Source organism: Sarcophilus harrisii, chromosome 2 (genome assembly GCF_902635505.1).
Source record: "Sarcophilus harrisii chromosome 2, mSarHar1.11, whole genome shotgun sequence".
NCBI lineage: Eukaryota > Metazoa > Chordata > Mammalia > Dasyuromorphia > Dasyuridae > Sarcophilus > Sarcophilus harrisii.
In genome coordinates, this window is record NC_045427.1 from 639,202,032 (window position 1) to 639,215,882 (window position 13,851).

At 39.8% G+C, this 13,851-nt stretch overlaps 1 protein-coding gene across 2 annotated transcripts in view; it reads right to left on the reverse strand.

Annotated features, from left to right (window-relative positions):
• LOC100922431 (solute carrier family 22 member 15-like) overlaps positions 1-13,851 on the reverse strand; it is a 176,514-nt gene that overhangs the window by 106,957 nt on the left and 55,706 nt on the right. Inside the window, exons 3-4 of one of the 2 annotated variants that reach the window (XM_031956890.1) lie at positions 11,593-11,725; positions 837-1,001 (exon numbers count right to left, since the gene is read on the reverse strand). In XM_031956890.1, the coding sequence (XP_031812750.1) occupies positions 837-1,001; positions 11,593-11,725 (298 nt within the window). The remainder of the gene's footprint in view (positions 1-836; positions 1,002-11,592; positions 11,726-13,851) is intronic. The other variant, XM_031956891.1, reaches the window with a different exon arrangement.

A 13,851-nucleotide genomic window follows, 5' to 3' on the forward strand; every position in this document is an offset into this window, starting at 1 on the left:
CTCTTCCTCCATTTTTGTTTAGTCCTCCCACTATGTCCTCTTAAATCAGCCTTCCATCCCTATCCACACAGTGAATAGGATGCTGAGCCTGAAGTCAGGCTAGGGTTCAATCCTATCTCAGATATTTACTGGCCTTCTGGCTCTGTCCAAGTCATCGAACAGAGTTCTCTAAATTTGTTCTCTCAGTTTATATGAGAATAATGGTGCAGGCTATGTCACAGCTTTATTAAAAAGATCTCATGAGATAATACGAGTAGAGGGCTTTGTGTTAGCTATATTGTCAGGTATCCTTCAAAATCTACCACTTTTGATATGTTCCTATTATTTGAGCATTTCAGGAACACCAATGGATGCACCATTCAAGCAGTCTCTCATTCCAGGCCTCCATTTCCTCCATAATGGTCTTTTCTACCACTTCTTTGTGTGCAAATCTCCTTATGTCCCAGATTTAAAAGTGCTCCCAGAACAATCTTCTCAATTTGTAAAGATGAATAAAAATCCATCTTTAGCTTCTCTCCGTGATTGAATGAATGAATGAACAAGTAAATGAAAGAATAAATGAAAAAAAAACATCCATCGAGCACGACTATGTTCCAAGCCCTGAGCTAAAGGCTGGGGATAAAAAAAAAAGAAAGAAAGAAAGCAAAATAGTCCATGATCTCAAGGAACTAGCATCCTACTGAGAGAGGACAACATGTAGAGGAAACCGTTGCCAAGGAAACAAGGGTTGGCAGGGAAGTCACAGGATTGGTGAGGAGAAAAACAGAACAATTGTTCAGTATATCATCACCTGGCTCATCAATAATGGTAACACTGAATCTCTTTGCTTTTCTTACCTGTTAGTGCCCAGAATGATTTCCCTACATATTCTTGTGTTAAGACAAAAGATACTAAGGCCGTTCCACCGTTCATAATGCCAACACCAAGGCGTGACATGGCAAAGACTTGGAAATTGGGGGCAAAGGCTGAGATATAGCCCAAAATGACATCAAAAAAGAGACCTGCAAAGACAAAAAAAAAATCCCCGACATATTATAGAGATAGAGGAAATGGAAGTCTGGCTAGAACAGCACTAACAGAACACAGGCTAAGTTGGGGAGCTCCTACTCAGAAGAGAGAATGAGCAATAGCAAGAGTACTCCAGGGATGGGGGACAGACAAGACAAAGATTCAGGGACTAGAGCATTTTTGCAAGGAACTTCATGGAGAGCTCAGTAAATAGATGGCAAAATGTATGGGGGAGGGTAGAGAAAGAATTTGGAAAATAGGGAGGTTTTAAATACCAAATAGAGAATTTCATATTGGATCCCAGATATACAAGGAGCCAGTAGACTTTAGTAACTAGAGCTTATGAGAACTACTTTAACTAGATGGTGCAGGGGAGACTTTGAGAAAGAAAAACCAAGCAGAAACTCAAGGAGCTGGGGAATGCTGGGGCCAGAGTTCAGGAAGAAAGACTGGAAACAGGGTGAACAAATAGGAGACCCTTGTAATAATCCAAGGTGAAGGTAATAAAACTGGATTGAGTCAGTGACTGGGCCAGGGAAGAAATAAGAAAAAGGACATTTAGAAGAACATGAAAAAAAAATTTTTTTAATTTGTTTTCTTTAATTACTAGTACGAGTCTCCGGTGAATGAATGAGTTGGTCTCAGATTATCTTGAAAGTCTGGTCCATGTTTAAATCTATGATTTAAATAAATCACTTAGGACTTTGGGCATTTGATGTAGCTGTAAGAGATGGCAGACTTCTGACCGGGGAAAACCAGTGCCCCTTAATCTCTTACTGGGAAGACGCTGTTCATCACACCCAGGCAGTCCAGTCAATCCTCTGGGTGGCATGTTATCCACAGCAGGGCAGACCTCTGACCTCCTTCAGGGGTACTTTAGAATCAGCAGCAGTCTTGGAGTGCCAACTGAGATGATTCAATGCTAAGGCTGCTGACTGTTCCCTGGGTACCCTTTGACCTGCTCCTCTGACTTTCCCAGTCCTCCTCCACCCAACTACAACTCACCTGGGCTTCCCGGGCAGAGAGCAACATCTGTATTTTTGCTCACCCACAAGTATTAGGCACAGGTACCAAACATGGAATTAAAGGAACTTTACAGAGAGAGAGTTAGGAGGGGGAAGGACAGTACACCTAAAGCACATAGTCCCAATGCCTGGGGCATAGCAGATAGACTGTTGAATGTGAAGTCAGGAAAACCTGGTTTAAAATCCTGTCAGTCAGTAAAAAAAGAGGGGTTACAAACCCTACCCTCAGTGGCCAAAAGCAGAGTCTGTTTCTCCATTTGTAAAATGGGAATAATAATGTTTACAATATATGTTGGAGGCTGAAATAACATTACATATGCAAATTGTTTTGCAAACTTTAAAGAAATATAGAAATGTTGTTATTATTATGTTTATGATTATTTTCTCATTTTTCTTCTGATAGAGTATAAGTTGCTTGAGGCCATGGGCTATGGTCCATTTTTCTCTGTATCTCTAGCACCAGTGGAGTGCTTTTCATGTGGTAAACACTTAATAAATATTTTAAGGACTGATTGGACTTGACTCCCTGGGCTTTTCATGACAAATACATGGGGGTTCAATGGGTTATACAGGCCAACTTGGGAACCTAATCACCATTCACCACATGCTTCTAGAGGAAATATGTGTTTGTCAGTTCCAGCTATTTTTCCAAGTCAAGGTGTAGAACTACAGCTATTTGTAAGTTGTAGGTTGAACAAATCCAAATTTGTTCTTCAACTTGCAAAATCGTGACCTATGCCATGGCAAGAGTGGATTAACATGCCCCCTTTTTTTCACACTGTAAAAAAAGATAGTGTTAGATTCATTTTTCAAGAAAAGATTAGCCATCTGCTGTCAGAGAGAGAACTGTGGAGACTGAATGTAGATTCATAAGCATAGCATTTTCACCATTTTTGTTTGTTTGTTTGTTCATTTTTTTCTCTCATGTTTTTTTTCTCTTTTGATCTTTTTTTTTTTGCACAACATGACAAATATGGAAATGTTTAAAAGGAGCACACATCTTTAATCTATATGAGATTACTTGCTGTCTTGGGGAGGGGAAAGATAGGGGAAAGAGGGGAAAAAATTTAGAACACAAAGTTTTCCAAAAATAGATGTTGAAAATTATCTACATATCTACATATGTTTGGGAAAATAAAATACTATTGGGAAAAAAAGAAAAGATTAAATGATTTTCATAGGAAATCAAATGATTCTGGGAAATGAGGTTGATATATCTCTTCTATCATACATTTCAATTCAAGGAAGTGCTGTTCCTGTGTTTGGCTTACCACTCAATGCTTCCATTATAATTATCACTTCATGTCATGCTCACATGTAAAGCAGAAACACTGATTAGATGCCAAATGCCCATATACTTTAGTCCTTCACAAATCCTTGATTTCTTTGGGATGAGCATTGCCTTTATTCAGTGATGATCATTCATGGAAATGTGGCAACCAGGAATAAGGAGATGATAATCCCTCAGTCTATACTTTTTTGATACTATCCCTGGGATACCATATTCTTTTTTAGGCTGGATATTAGGATAGGATGGTAATATCTAATAGGTAAAATCCTAATAGGGTGGTATTATCCTATCTTGATATGGATAGGATGGACAAGCAAATGTTCATGGCTGGGAAAACAGAATGCTGAGGGGCCTGGAGTTCATACTACAGACATGGATGTAAAAGCATTGATGAAGCTACTGTGAATGAGAAAGTTCCTACTCTCAGGGAGTTTATGTTCTAGTAGGAGAAGGCAATAGTGACCAGAGAAAGAATGTCAAGGAAGTCACAGGGAGGATGAGTTGATCCAGAAAGCAGCCAACAGACACACTTCCAGAAGCAATTGATATATTTACTGTGCCTAGAGCCAAAGGTCAAAAGGGATGTGTGTAGGGGTGGAAATGGAGAGGAGGAAGGGTTGAAAGATGTAGGAAGGTTTGGCCTGTAGAAGAAAAGGCTAGAAGAGGAAAGAAAATCTTCAAGTATTCAGTCTCAGAAGAAAGAACCAGAAGCAAATGGTTCAAATTGAAGAGAGGCAAATTTAGGGTTAATAGAACAATTAGAGTTCTCTAAAAGTGGTAGAAGGAGCCCTGTGACCTGTCCCTGGTCCTGTCCAACAGCCAGGAGCTGTTGGCAACCCCAACATTCAGCCCAAATGTCATGGGTGCCATTCAACACTAGAAGTCACTCTGGAATAAGCCACAGAGTCTCATCTACTTCTCTAAGGATCTCAAAGAGTTTTCTGCCACCCACTTCCTGCTCCAAGCCTTTCATCAGTGCTATTCTTTTCTTAGTTTGGTGGTTGGGATGGATTATCTAATCAGACCAAGAATGTGATACTCCCATCTTGTTTAGAAAACTCCTCCCTTTCATTCTCTTCTCCACTCTTTCCTAATTACTCAAGCTTCTGTGTATAGTAAGGAAAAAAATATTTAACTATCTTATGGAAGCATCCTAAAACAGCGGTATTACCTAGGATTAACTTTAACCCATAGAAATATAACCACGGGATTTAATCTCCCCACCCAAACCCCCTTGGTCTCTCCAATCCCCCAAGCACAGATTGGAAAGTGTGAAGAGGCTCCTAATGTTGGAATACTCACTTGCTTTCCTCCCACTCACCACAGAAGACATGGCACCCACACTGTCTGGGAATCCCTTTATTTTAAGCACAGGAGCCTTGCTTTCTATAGTTTCTGACCTAGTTTTGCTCATGGAAGAACCTGCTTTGCTCACTACTGTGGCTGCTGTTCCTGCCTTCTGAGGATGGCTTACTATTTAGCTCAGTTCCAAAACCAGCTGTCTATCCATTTTGCTTCACTGCCTTTCATAAAAGAAAATCTATTTGGGATGGGGAAAATAGTCTTTAGCATAGGCTCTAGTAACTTTCACTAGGAAGTATTAGATACCAAACTAAAATATCAAAAACTCGAATATAAACAAATTTGGGGAAGTTTCACCAAGTTAAGCACTCTATTATCTTGAGTTAGTCATAGAGTCAAATAGATGGTAAAGTGGATAGAGCATTGGATAGAGTAAAAAAGACCCAAGTTCAAATATAATTTCCACCATTTACTGATTATGTGACCCTGGGCAGGTCAATTAATCTCTGTTTCTGTTTCTTCGTGTGTAAAAGGGGGATATTAGCATCTGCCTCCCAGGGTTGTGTGAGGGTCGAACAAGACCATATTTCTCTAAACAAGATCATATTTTGTAAACCTTAAATGCTAACTATTTATTATTAAATGTTAAATTGTTATTATTTTATTAATATAATTTTATCTTAATATATTTTATACATTATCTATTATATTTATTTATATTTAGTACAAATGTTAAATTAAAATTTATTAAATGCTAAATATAAAGGCTAACACTTGTTTATTCAAACATGCAAGTGCCTATTCTAATCAAGTATCTAGAAGGCAAGGAAAATGATAGGGTCCCTGTCCTGTGCGAGTTTCCAATCTAGCCATAATTTCTCTCTGAGATTACGACCTGAGGCAGAAATTAAGGGGGAAGGGAATTTTAGCTAAATTGGGTAGGGAAGAGAGAATATTTTTAAGAAAAGAATGACATATGAAAGGGTGTTCCAAATCACTACTGATCAGAGAAATGCAAATTAAGAGAACTCTGAGATACCACTACACACCTGTCAGATTGGCTAAGATGCCAGGAAAAAATAATGATGAATGTTGGAGGGGATGTGGGAAAACTGGGACACTGATACATTGTTGGTGGAACTGGGAATGGATCCAACCATCTGGAGAGCAATTAGGAACTATGCCCAAAAAGTTATCAAACTGTGCATACCCTTTGAACCAGCAGTGTTACTACTGGGCTTATACCCCAAAGAGATCTTAAAGAAGGGAAAGGGACCTGTATGTGCCAAAATGTTTGTGGTAGCCCTCTTTGTAGTGGCTAGAAACTGGAAAATGAATGGATGCCCATCAATTGGAGAATGGTTGGGTAAATTGTGGTATATGAATGTTATGAGATATTATTGTTCTGTATGAATAGCAGAACAGAAATGAGCAGCAGGATGAACACAGAGAGGCTTGGGGAGACTTACATGAACTGATGCTGAGTGAAATGAGCAGGACCAGGAGATTATTATATGCTTCAACAATGATACTATATGAGAATGTATTCTTATAGAAGTGGATTTCTTCAACAAAGAGAAGATCTAATTCAGTTCCCATTGAGCAATGATGGACAGAATCAGTTACACCCAGAGAAGGAACACTAGGTAATGAATGTGTACTATTTGCATTTTTGTTTTTCTTCCCGGGTTATTTTTACCTTCTGAATCCAATTCTTCCTGTACAACAAGAGAACTGTGCAGTTCTGCACACATCTATTGTATCTAGGATATACTATAACATATTTAACATGTACAAGATTGCCTGCCATCTAGGGGAGGGGTGGAGGGAGGGAATGGAAAAGTCGGAACAAAAGTGAGTGCAAGGGATAATGTTGTAAAAAATTACCCATTATTTTGTCAATAAAAAGTTATTTTTAAAAAAGGATGACAAATGTTATGAATGAATGAGGGAGGACAATTAAAATATAATTATGTACAAAAATAGATAAAATGGGAAAAAACTTTTTTTTTTTTAGGGAATAGGATTAGGAGCTTGGTGAGAAGAGAATTGTGGAAGCTGAAAATGAGGGAAATATAAAAATGGTTTGGGCCAGAAAACACTTAAAGAGGATACTCAAAAATCAGAATGTTCTTAAAGTCATCCATTTCAAAAGAAGATTGAGACCCAATAAACAAAGTTAAACTGAGCTGGATCAAAGCCCAGGAAGTCAGTCAAATAACAAATGTGCACAACTAACTAAAAAATGTGAAAAAGAACTCTTTCAAAAGAGGATACCATTGGAATAGGGAAGGGAACTCTAAAACAAAGAAGGAATTCTTAGTTTGAGTCTTGCCTTGGGTCATGAACCAGACAATAATCATTTAGTAGGGGGCAAGATTCAAGTATTGAACTGTAGACTTTACAATGCACATCCAACCATCTCCCCCAAAAGGAAAAAAAATTAAGGATATTAATTTCTTTTGGTCTCCTTCGAGCAATTCTGGTTGCAAACAGGAAATAAGCACACACACACAAAAAGCATGAAAAATATTAACCACAGGATACTTCAATCCATTCCCACCCCCATCTCCAAAAGATCTGAAAAACAGGAAACTTGGGCACATTTGGCATTTTCACATGGAATCTGCAGGCATTTCTGTTCTTTTCTCCTCTCTAAAAATGGATTGTAAGCTCACTAGCAGTCAACAGTGATACACAGCAGTTAAGAAGGTTAACTTGATCATGGGCTGCCTCAAGAACAGTTTGATGCCCAGGACTGGGGAGGCTGTCATTTCTCAGTCCTCTGTCCTGGTCAGACTGTATTCAGTTCTGTGGGTCACAATCTAGGAAAGCCACTGGCAGGCAGAAGAATTTGCAAAGGAAGGCTACCAACATAGCAAAGGGTCTTCAGTCCATGTCATAGAAGGAGTGATTGAAGGAATTAAGGATGTTCAGTCTTGAAGAGATTGCTCAGGGAAATGATAGTATTTAGTCAAGGTTCAGCTTTTGATATACCCAGAACTCCTGTGGAATCTAGTTAATTAACATGCTTTGTAGATTTTAAAGGACCTTAAAGGTCATGGAGGGTCTGAGGATATAAGGACTGTGTTTTATATCTTTGGGTACAATGACAAGTTTAGATGAATCCATTGGCCCAAAGAATTAACGATGAAAGGGACATTAAAAGGGCCTTGAAGGAGAAGCAGTGAAAAGAGGATTGGGTCTGAAATGAGGGGACCTGGGTTTGAATTCTAGCTTTACAATTGACTTACTCCCTATGCGGCCATTGGGCAGCCCTTTACCTCTCTGGGCCCCAGTTTATTCATCTGTAAAATGAATGGTTGAACTCTGAGGCACATTCTAGCTTGAAATGTATTATCCCACTGGACTCATTCTATGTTCCACTGACCATATAATGGTCAATACTCCTAGGACCATATAATCTGATTGTCCATGCATATCTGTGAGAAATTTGTAGAACTGAAAACAAAAACTTGTAGAATCATCAACTTTAATAAATAAGCATTTATTAAATGCCTACCACATATTGGGCAGGATGTTGAATGCTGGGCAGACAAAGACAAAATTGAGACAGGTCCTGTTCTCAAGGGATTTACATCCTATCAATGAAGACTTATCCATATAGATAAGTAGATTAAGAATATAAATACAAGGTTATTAGGAAAGAAAGGCACTAACAAAGAGATCAAGAAAAACTTTATGTAATAAGCAAGGTTTGGAAAAATAAGGAAAAAACCTCTTCCCTTTAAAAAGATATAGACCTTTTTTTGGTATATTTGTGTGTGTTAGCATGTGTGCATGTAAAGCCCAAAAGTAATAAAGAGACACGTGATGGGTTTCCATTGATGCCATGGTCAGAAATGAATGTAAGAGACATGACTAAAAAGATGGAGGATTGAATAGTTGATGAGCTGATCAAGGGACAAAAGTGAGGGATCTTAAATGGACAGCCCAAGGAGCATATTGTCACCTTTAAAAATTAAAAGCACTAGGGAAGACTTCTAATATGTTGGGTGGTTCCTCTATGGAGAATCTAGGGGAGAACATAGACAACAATCATCATTGGTGAAAGGAATACAGACACTGATCAGACCAGAAACCCTGAAGTCCTTTGGAAGACATTTGTATTTTAATATCAGCATCAGGTTTGTATGTCCAGTAGATTTTAATTTCCATGGAAGCTATTACAACATCCAGAGACATGTTAAGTAAAGAGAGTAAAACTATATCCATTTGGGTACTGTGAAATCGGGGGGTTAAACTAATTCGAGCTCATTCACACTAAGAGTCCAGCCCAATTTGTCTCAGTTGGGAACAGAAGTAAGTGAACCAGTTGCTATGGAGACGCCTTGCAAAGACATTCTGAGTCTATTGGTAGGAAGTGACCAACAATTTAAGTGAATATAAATCCACATTTTATTATCATCCTTTCTGGCGATGAGCTAATGAAAATCCCTACATCCCAATTCACTTGGTTTATGAAGGTGTCAACATTTAAAAGTCATTTTTTAAAGGTTTGGAAGTGGGTAGGAAGAAGGGATGACCAAATGACATCATGGTTTAAATGTATAAATAGAAATTTCAAAACAAGCCAAAAAATTATTAGGATTTTAAGAAGAAGCCCTGGAATGTTTTTTTAAATCTTTCCTGTAAAAAAAATTTCAGACAGCAAGATTTTGTCCCCTGTTATCTCCCTTATTTTCTCCCACATACCATCTCCCTCCCTAAAACCTTTGAGTTCATTGGAAGGAAATTGGTTCTCCTAATATCATGATAGAAAAGCAAATAATGACAATGACAGTTGCTATGACTGACTATACCAGCTGACTTGTAACACCTAATTAAACATTCAAAGGTCCTATCAATTCCCTCTGACAGAAGTAACATGATTACAGTATCAGAAAAAGGGAATGCTGCCTTCTAATTAGCTATTGATGATGACCTGCATCTCCCATTCACTGATGAAGGTGGTCTAAAGTCAGTCCCTGACCAGTGACTTCATTGCAGTAGATAATGGCTACCTCTAATAGTGGATGACAATGTCCAAAAAAATTTCAGTGGGTTGGAACATAGGATCCAACCAAATATAATGAAATTTAGTAAAAAAAAAAAAAAAAAAGAAAAGAAAAGAAAAAAGAAAGAAAGAAAAAAGAAAAGAAAAGAAAAGATAAAGATAAAACAAAAAATAAACAAGATTCTGTTGCTGCTACTGTTGTTGTTGAGTTGGGTCTGATTCTTTATGACCCCATTTGGGGTTTTCTTGGCAAAGATACTGGAGTGATTTGCTATATCCTTCTCCAGCTAAGCTTCTACATTTGGATTTTTTTTAATTCCCATTTTAAATAGTGGAGTTTTCCCCCAATTACATGTAAAACAATTTTTAACATTTTGAAGAATAAAATTGTGACATATTGGATTACTTGCCATCTAGAGAAGGAGATGGGGGAAAGGGGAGGAATTTGGAACACAAAGTTTTCCAAGGGTCAATGTTGAAAAATTACCCATGCATATATTTTGAAAATAAAAAGCTTTAATTAATAAATAAGTGAAATTATGAGTTGCAAATTTTCTCCCTCTTTCTCTCCTCTCCCTCCTCCCTAAAATGGTAAACAAGTTGATTTGGTATTGTATATATACAATTGTGAAAAACATTTCCATATTAGTCATGTGGTAAGAGAAGAAAGAGAACAAAATGAAAAAGCTACCCAAATAAATAAATAAATAAGCCTGCATTCAGACTCCACCAGTTCTTTCTCTGCATGTGGACAGCATTTTCCATCAGGAGCCTTTAGGAACACATTTTTTTCTTTTTTTTAAAATCAGCTTCACAAGTACAAGATGGGCAAGCTCTGACTAGATAGCAATTGATTTGAAAAAGATTTGGAAGTTTCAAAAGACCACAGGTTCAACATGAGTCACAAGCTTTCTCCTTATCTTACTCATCATATCACTCCCCAGCCATGGGGAGTGTCAGGTCAATGCACCTGTGAACCTTTCTCTCACTTCCAAATCCAGCTCTGATGGGAGCAAAGAAATCAACAGTCCCAATCCTAAAAAAGAGGGATTGATCATTTGTTCTGTGTCTCCACCCTGTCCAAAACACTCCTCCACAGTTACCATTCCTTTCTCTGAGCTATCTCCCTCTACCAGAATATAAACTCTTGAGGGCAGAGATGATTTTAGCTTGTTTGTTTTTTGCAAACATTTGGCCCTGGTGTGTCCCTTCACTATTGGGGTCCTAGCTTACACAATTAACACATCAGGTCCTACACCCCATTATCATCAACCAAAGGGACACTCCCTTGCTCAGAAATATTCCTCTTCAGTGGGACAACCTGACTAAGGGCTGAGGAATGTGGGGATCGCTCTAATCCTGTTTTTCCCCTATAATAACTTCTATATGGTCAAAACCCTGATACCCACTTTCCTCCCAAGGATGAAAAAGCAGCATCTTCTCTCTTGCCTTTATTTGATTCCTGTCTCCATGGTTCCTGAAGCACTGGACCTGTCTCACAGGAATTCTCCTTGACATGCCCATCCTCTGACATTATGTCAAGATGCCCTAAGCTTATAAACCTTAGACAGACAGAGGCCTCAGACTCCCAGCAGCCACGCCAATCTCTCAAGATCCATCTTAAGAAATGTTGAAAGCCAGGAATGGGACCGTGAACCCTATTTCCTGAGGAAGACACCCCGTTTCCCTGACTGAACCCCAGATAGGACCTAAGGCCTTCCCCTGAACCCCGTGTCCCCACAACTTCATAAGGAGAGCTATTAAGGGCCAGGCAGTGTGTCCCCAGTGCCCCAGCACAGTGTCAGGCACATAACAAGCACCTAATAAAAGCTTTCTCATTCTCTGATTTATTCATTCATGTACTCAGTCCTCATCCCATCCATCGGCCTACTAGTTGTTCTGTGGAAAGGACATTTCAGAAAAAAAAGAAACTCCTTTGAATCTCTTACCTGTCAAATACACTGGCTTCCTGCCAAATTTATCTGATAATGGGCCAAAGGTGATGTTTCCAATGAGCAGCCCCGCAAAGAACAAGGATGACGCCAGGCTCACTTTATAGGCTTCCTGTTTGATTAAGCACCACTGTGGAGAACAGGAAGATGGTATTTTAGCCTCTCTTTCTTGCACAGGTGACGTCATGCATTTAATCAGAGAGCAGCCTAGAACGTGACTGCTCCTGCACCAGGGCTAGGGCTGGGAGAGCCCCCTCCCCAGCACAAACTTCTCAAAGGGAGATGCAAGCCCAGATGAGCCTGCAAAGCAAAATGGATGACTATTCTGCAAACATGTTGTAGCACTTCCAGTGTAAATACTTCCCATTGCCAACCCTTTTACTTTTAGGATAAATGAATCATTGAAAAAACAACTCAGACTTATGGATTTTCCACTTCCCTCCCCCGTGCGTGTCTGTCTGTCTGTGTGCTCTCTCTCTGTCTGTGTGCTCTCTCTCTCTCTCTCTCTCTCTCTCTCTCTCTCTCTCTCTCTGTCTGCCTGTCTCTCCCTCCCTCACCTGTTCTCTTTCCTCTCTTTCTCTCTCTTCCCTCTCCCTCTTTTCACTCTCTCATCCTCTCTTGTTCCCTCCTTCCCACCACCGCATACAAACAAACATAAATATATTGTTTTCTGTGTATCAATCTCTCTCTAAGGTAAGAAAGAAAGGAGAGGAGAGAGGAGAGTATAGAAGGGAGGGAAGAAAGGGAGAAAGAGAGAGAGAGGAACAAAACAGAAGTAGAGACAGATGAGAGAAAAGATCAGATACATGGAGACAGACAGAGACAGATAGATGGACAAAGGGAGATAGGGACAGAGAAAAAAGAGAGAGAAACAGGCAGACAGAGACAGACAGACAAGGACAGAAAAAGAGAGAGTCAGGGACAGAGAAAAAAGAGGTAGATAGAAACAGACAGAGACAGAAAGAGAAAAAGAGATAGGGACAGAGAGAAAAAGAGAGAGACAAGAGAGGCAGAGACAGAAAAAGAGAGAGTCAGACAGACAGGATAAAAATAGAGAGAGAGAGAGAGGAACAGAGGGGAAAAAGAGATAGAGACAGACAGACTAACAGAGACAGAAAGAGAGGAACAGAGAGAAAAAGAGAGAGATAAAGACAGACAGAGAGAGACAGGCAGAAAGAGAGAGTCAGGGGGAGAGAGAAAAAGAAAAAGAGACAGAGATAGATAAACAGAGAGTCGGGAACAGAGAGAAAAAGAAAAAGAGCAGACAAACAGAAAGAGACAGACGGGAACAGAGAGAAAAGGAGAGACAGACAGACAGATACAAACAGATAGACAGAAAGAGAGAATTAGGGACAGAGAAAAAGAAAACGACAGATAGACAGAAATAGAAAGAGACAGGAACAGAGAGAAAAAGAGAGACAGACAGACAGACAAGAGACAGATAGAAAGAGAGAATCAGGGACAGAGAGAAAAAGAAAAAGAGACACAGACAGAAACAGAAAGAGAATAGGAACAGAGAGATAGAGACAGACAGAGACAGACAGAAAGAGAGAAGAGACAGAAAAAGAGAGAGAACGGGGGGGGGGCAAAAAGGGGGGAAGGAGGAAGAAAATAAGAGGGAGAAAAAAGGAGAGGAAGAGAGGAAGGGAGGGAGGGAGAGAGAGGGAGAAGGAGAGAGTTAAAAGAAGAGGCTGGGAGGGAGAAGGAGAGGGAGACAGCTAGAGGAAAAGGGAGGGAGGAAGAGAGGGAGAGAGGACAGGAGGGAGGGAGAGGGAGAGAGCTAGAGGGAAAGAGAAAAACACTTCAGTTTCTGTACACATATGAGTGGTTTCCAGAAATCTATCAGTCGCAGCTCGCTTTGTGATTTAAGGGAAGTTAAATCATCTTATCCCCCTCAATAGGCTCCCCTGGTATCTACTTCACTCCCAAGTTAGGCACACAGGAACGGAGATGTGAGCATTTGCAGATGGGGAATTGGAAAGGTAGAAGAGAGGCTGCCAAGCCCATAATAATTTTGCCAAAGCATCTGGGAAAATGCAGGGGCCAACAGCCTCCCTGACTCTGCAGTGATCTGGGCCTGGGAGGGAAGTGCAGGATGAGACTGGATTTGGAGAGTGCACCTTTCTCTGCAAACCCCTGGGATGGCTCCAGAAACAATGACATAAACCTCTGTGAACTGAGGTGGCTTCTTGGGGACCTTCAGACTCAGGATTTGAGGGGGATGGTGGTGCAGAGTGAGATTTAGGCGTGATGGCA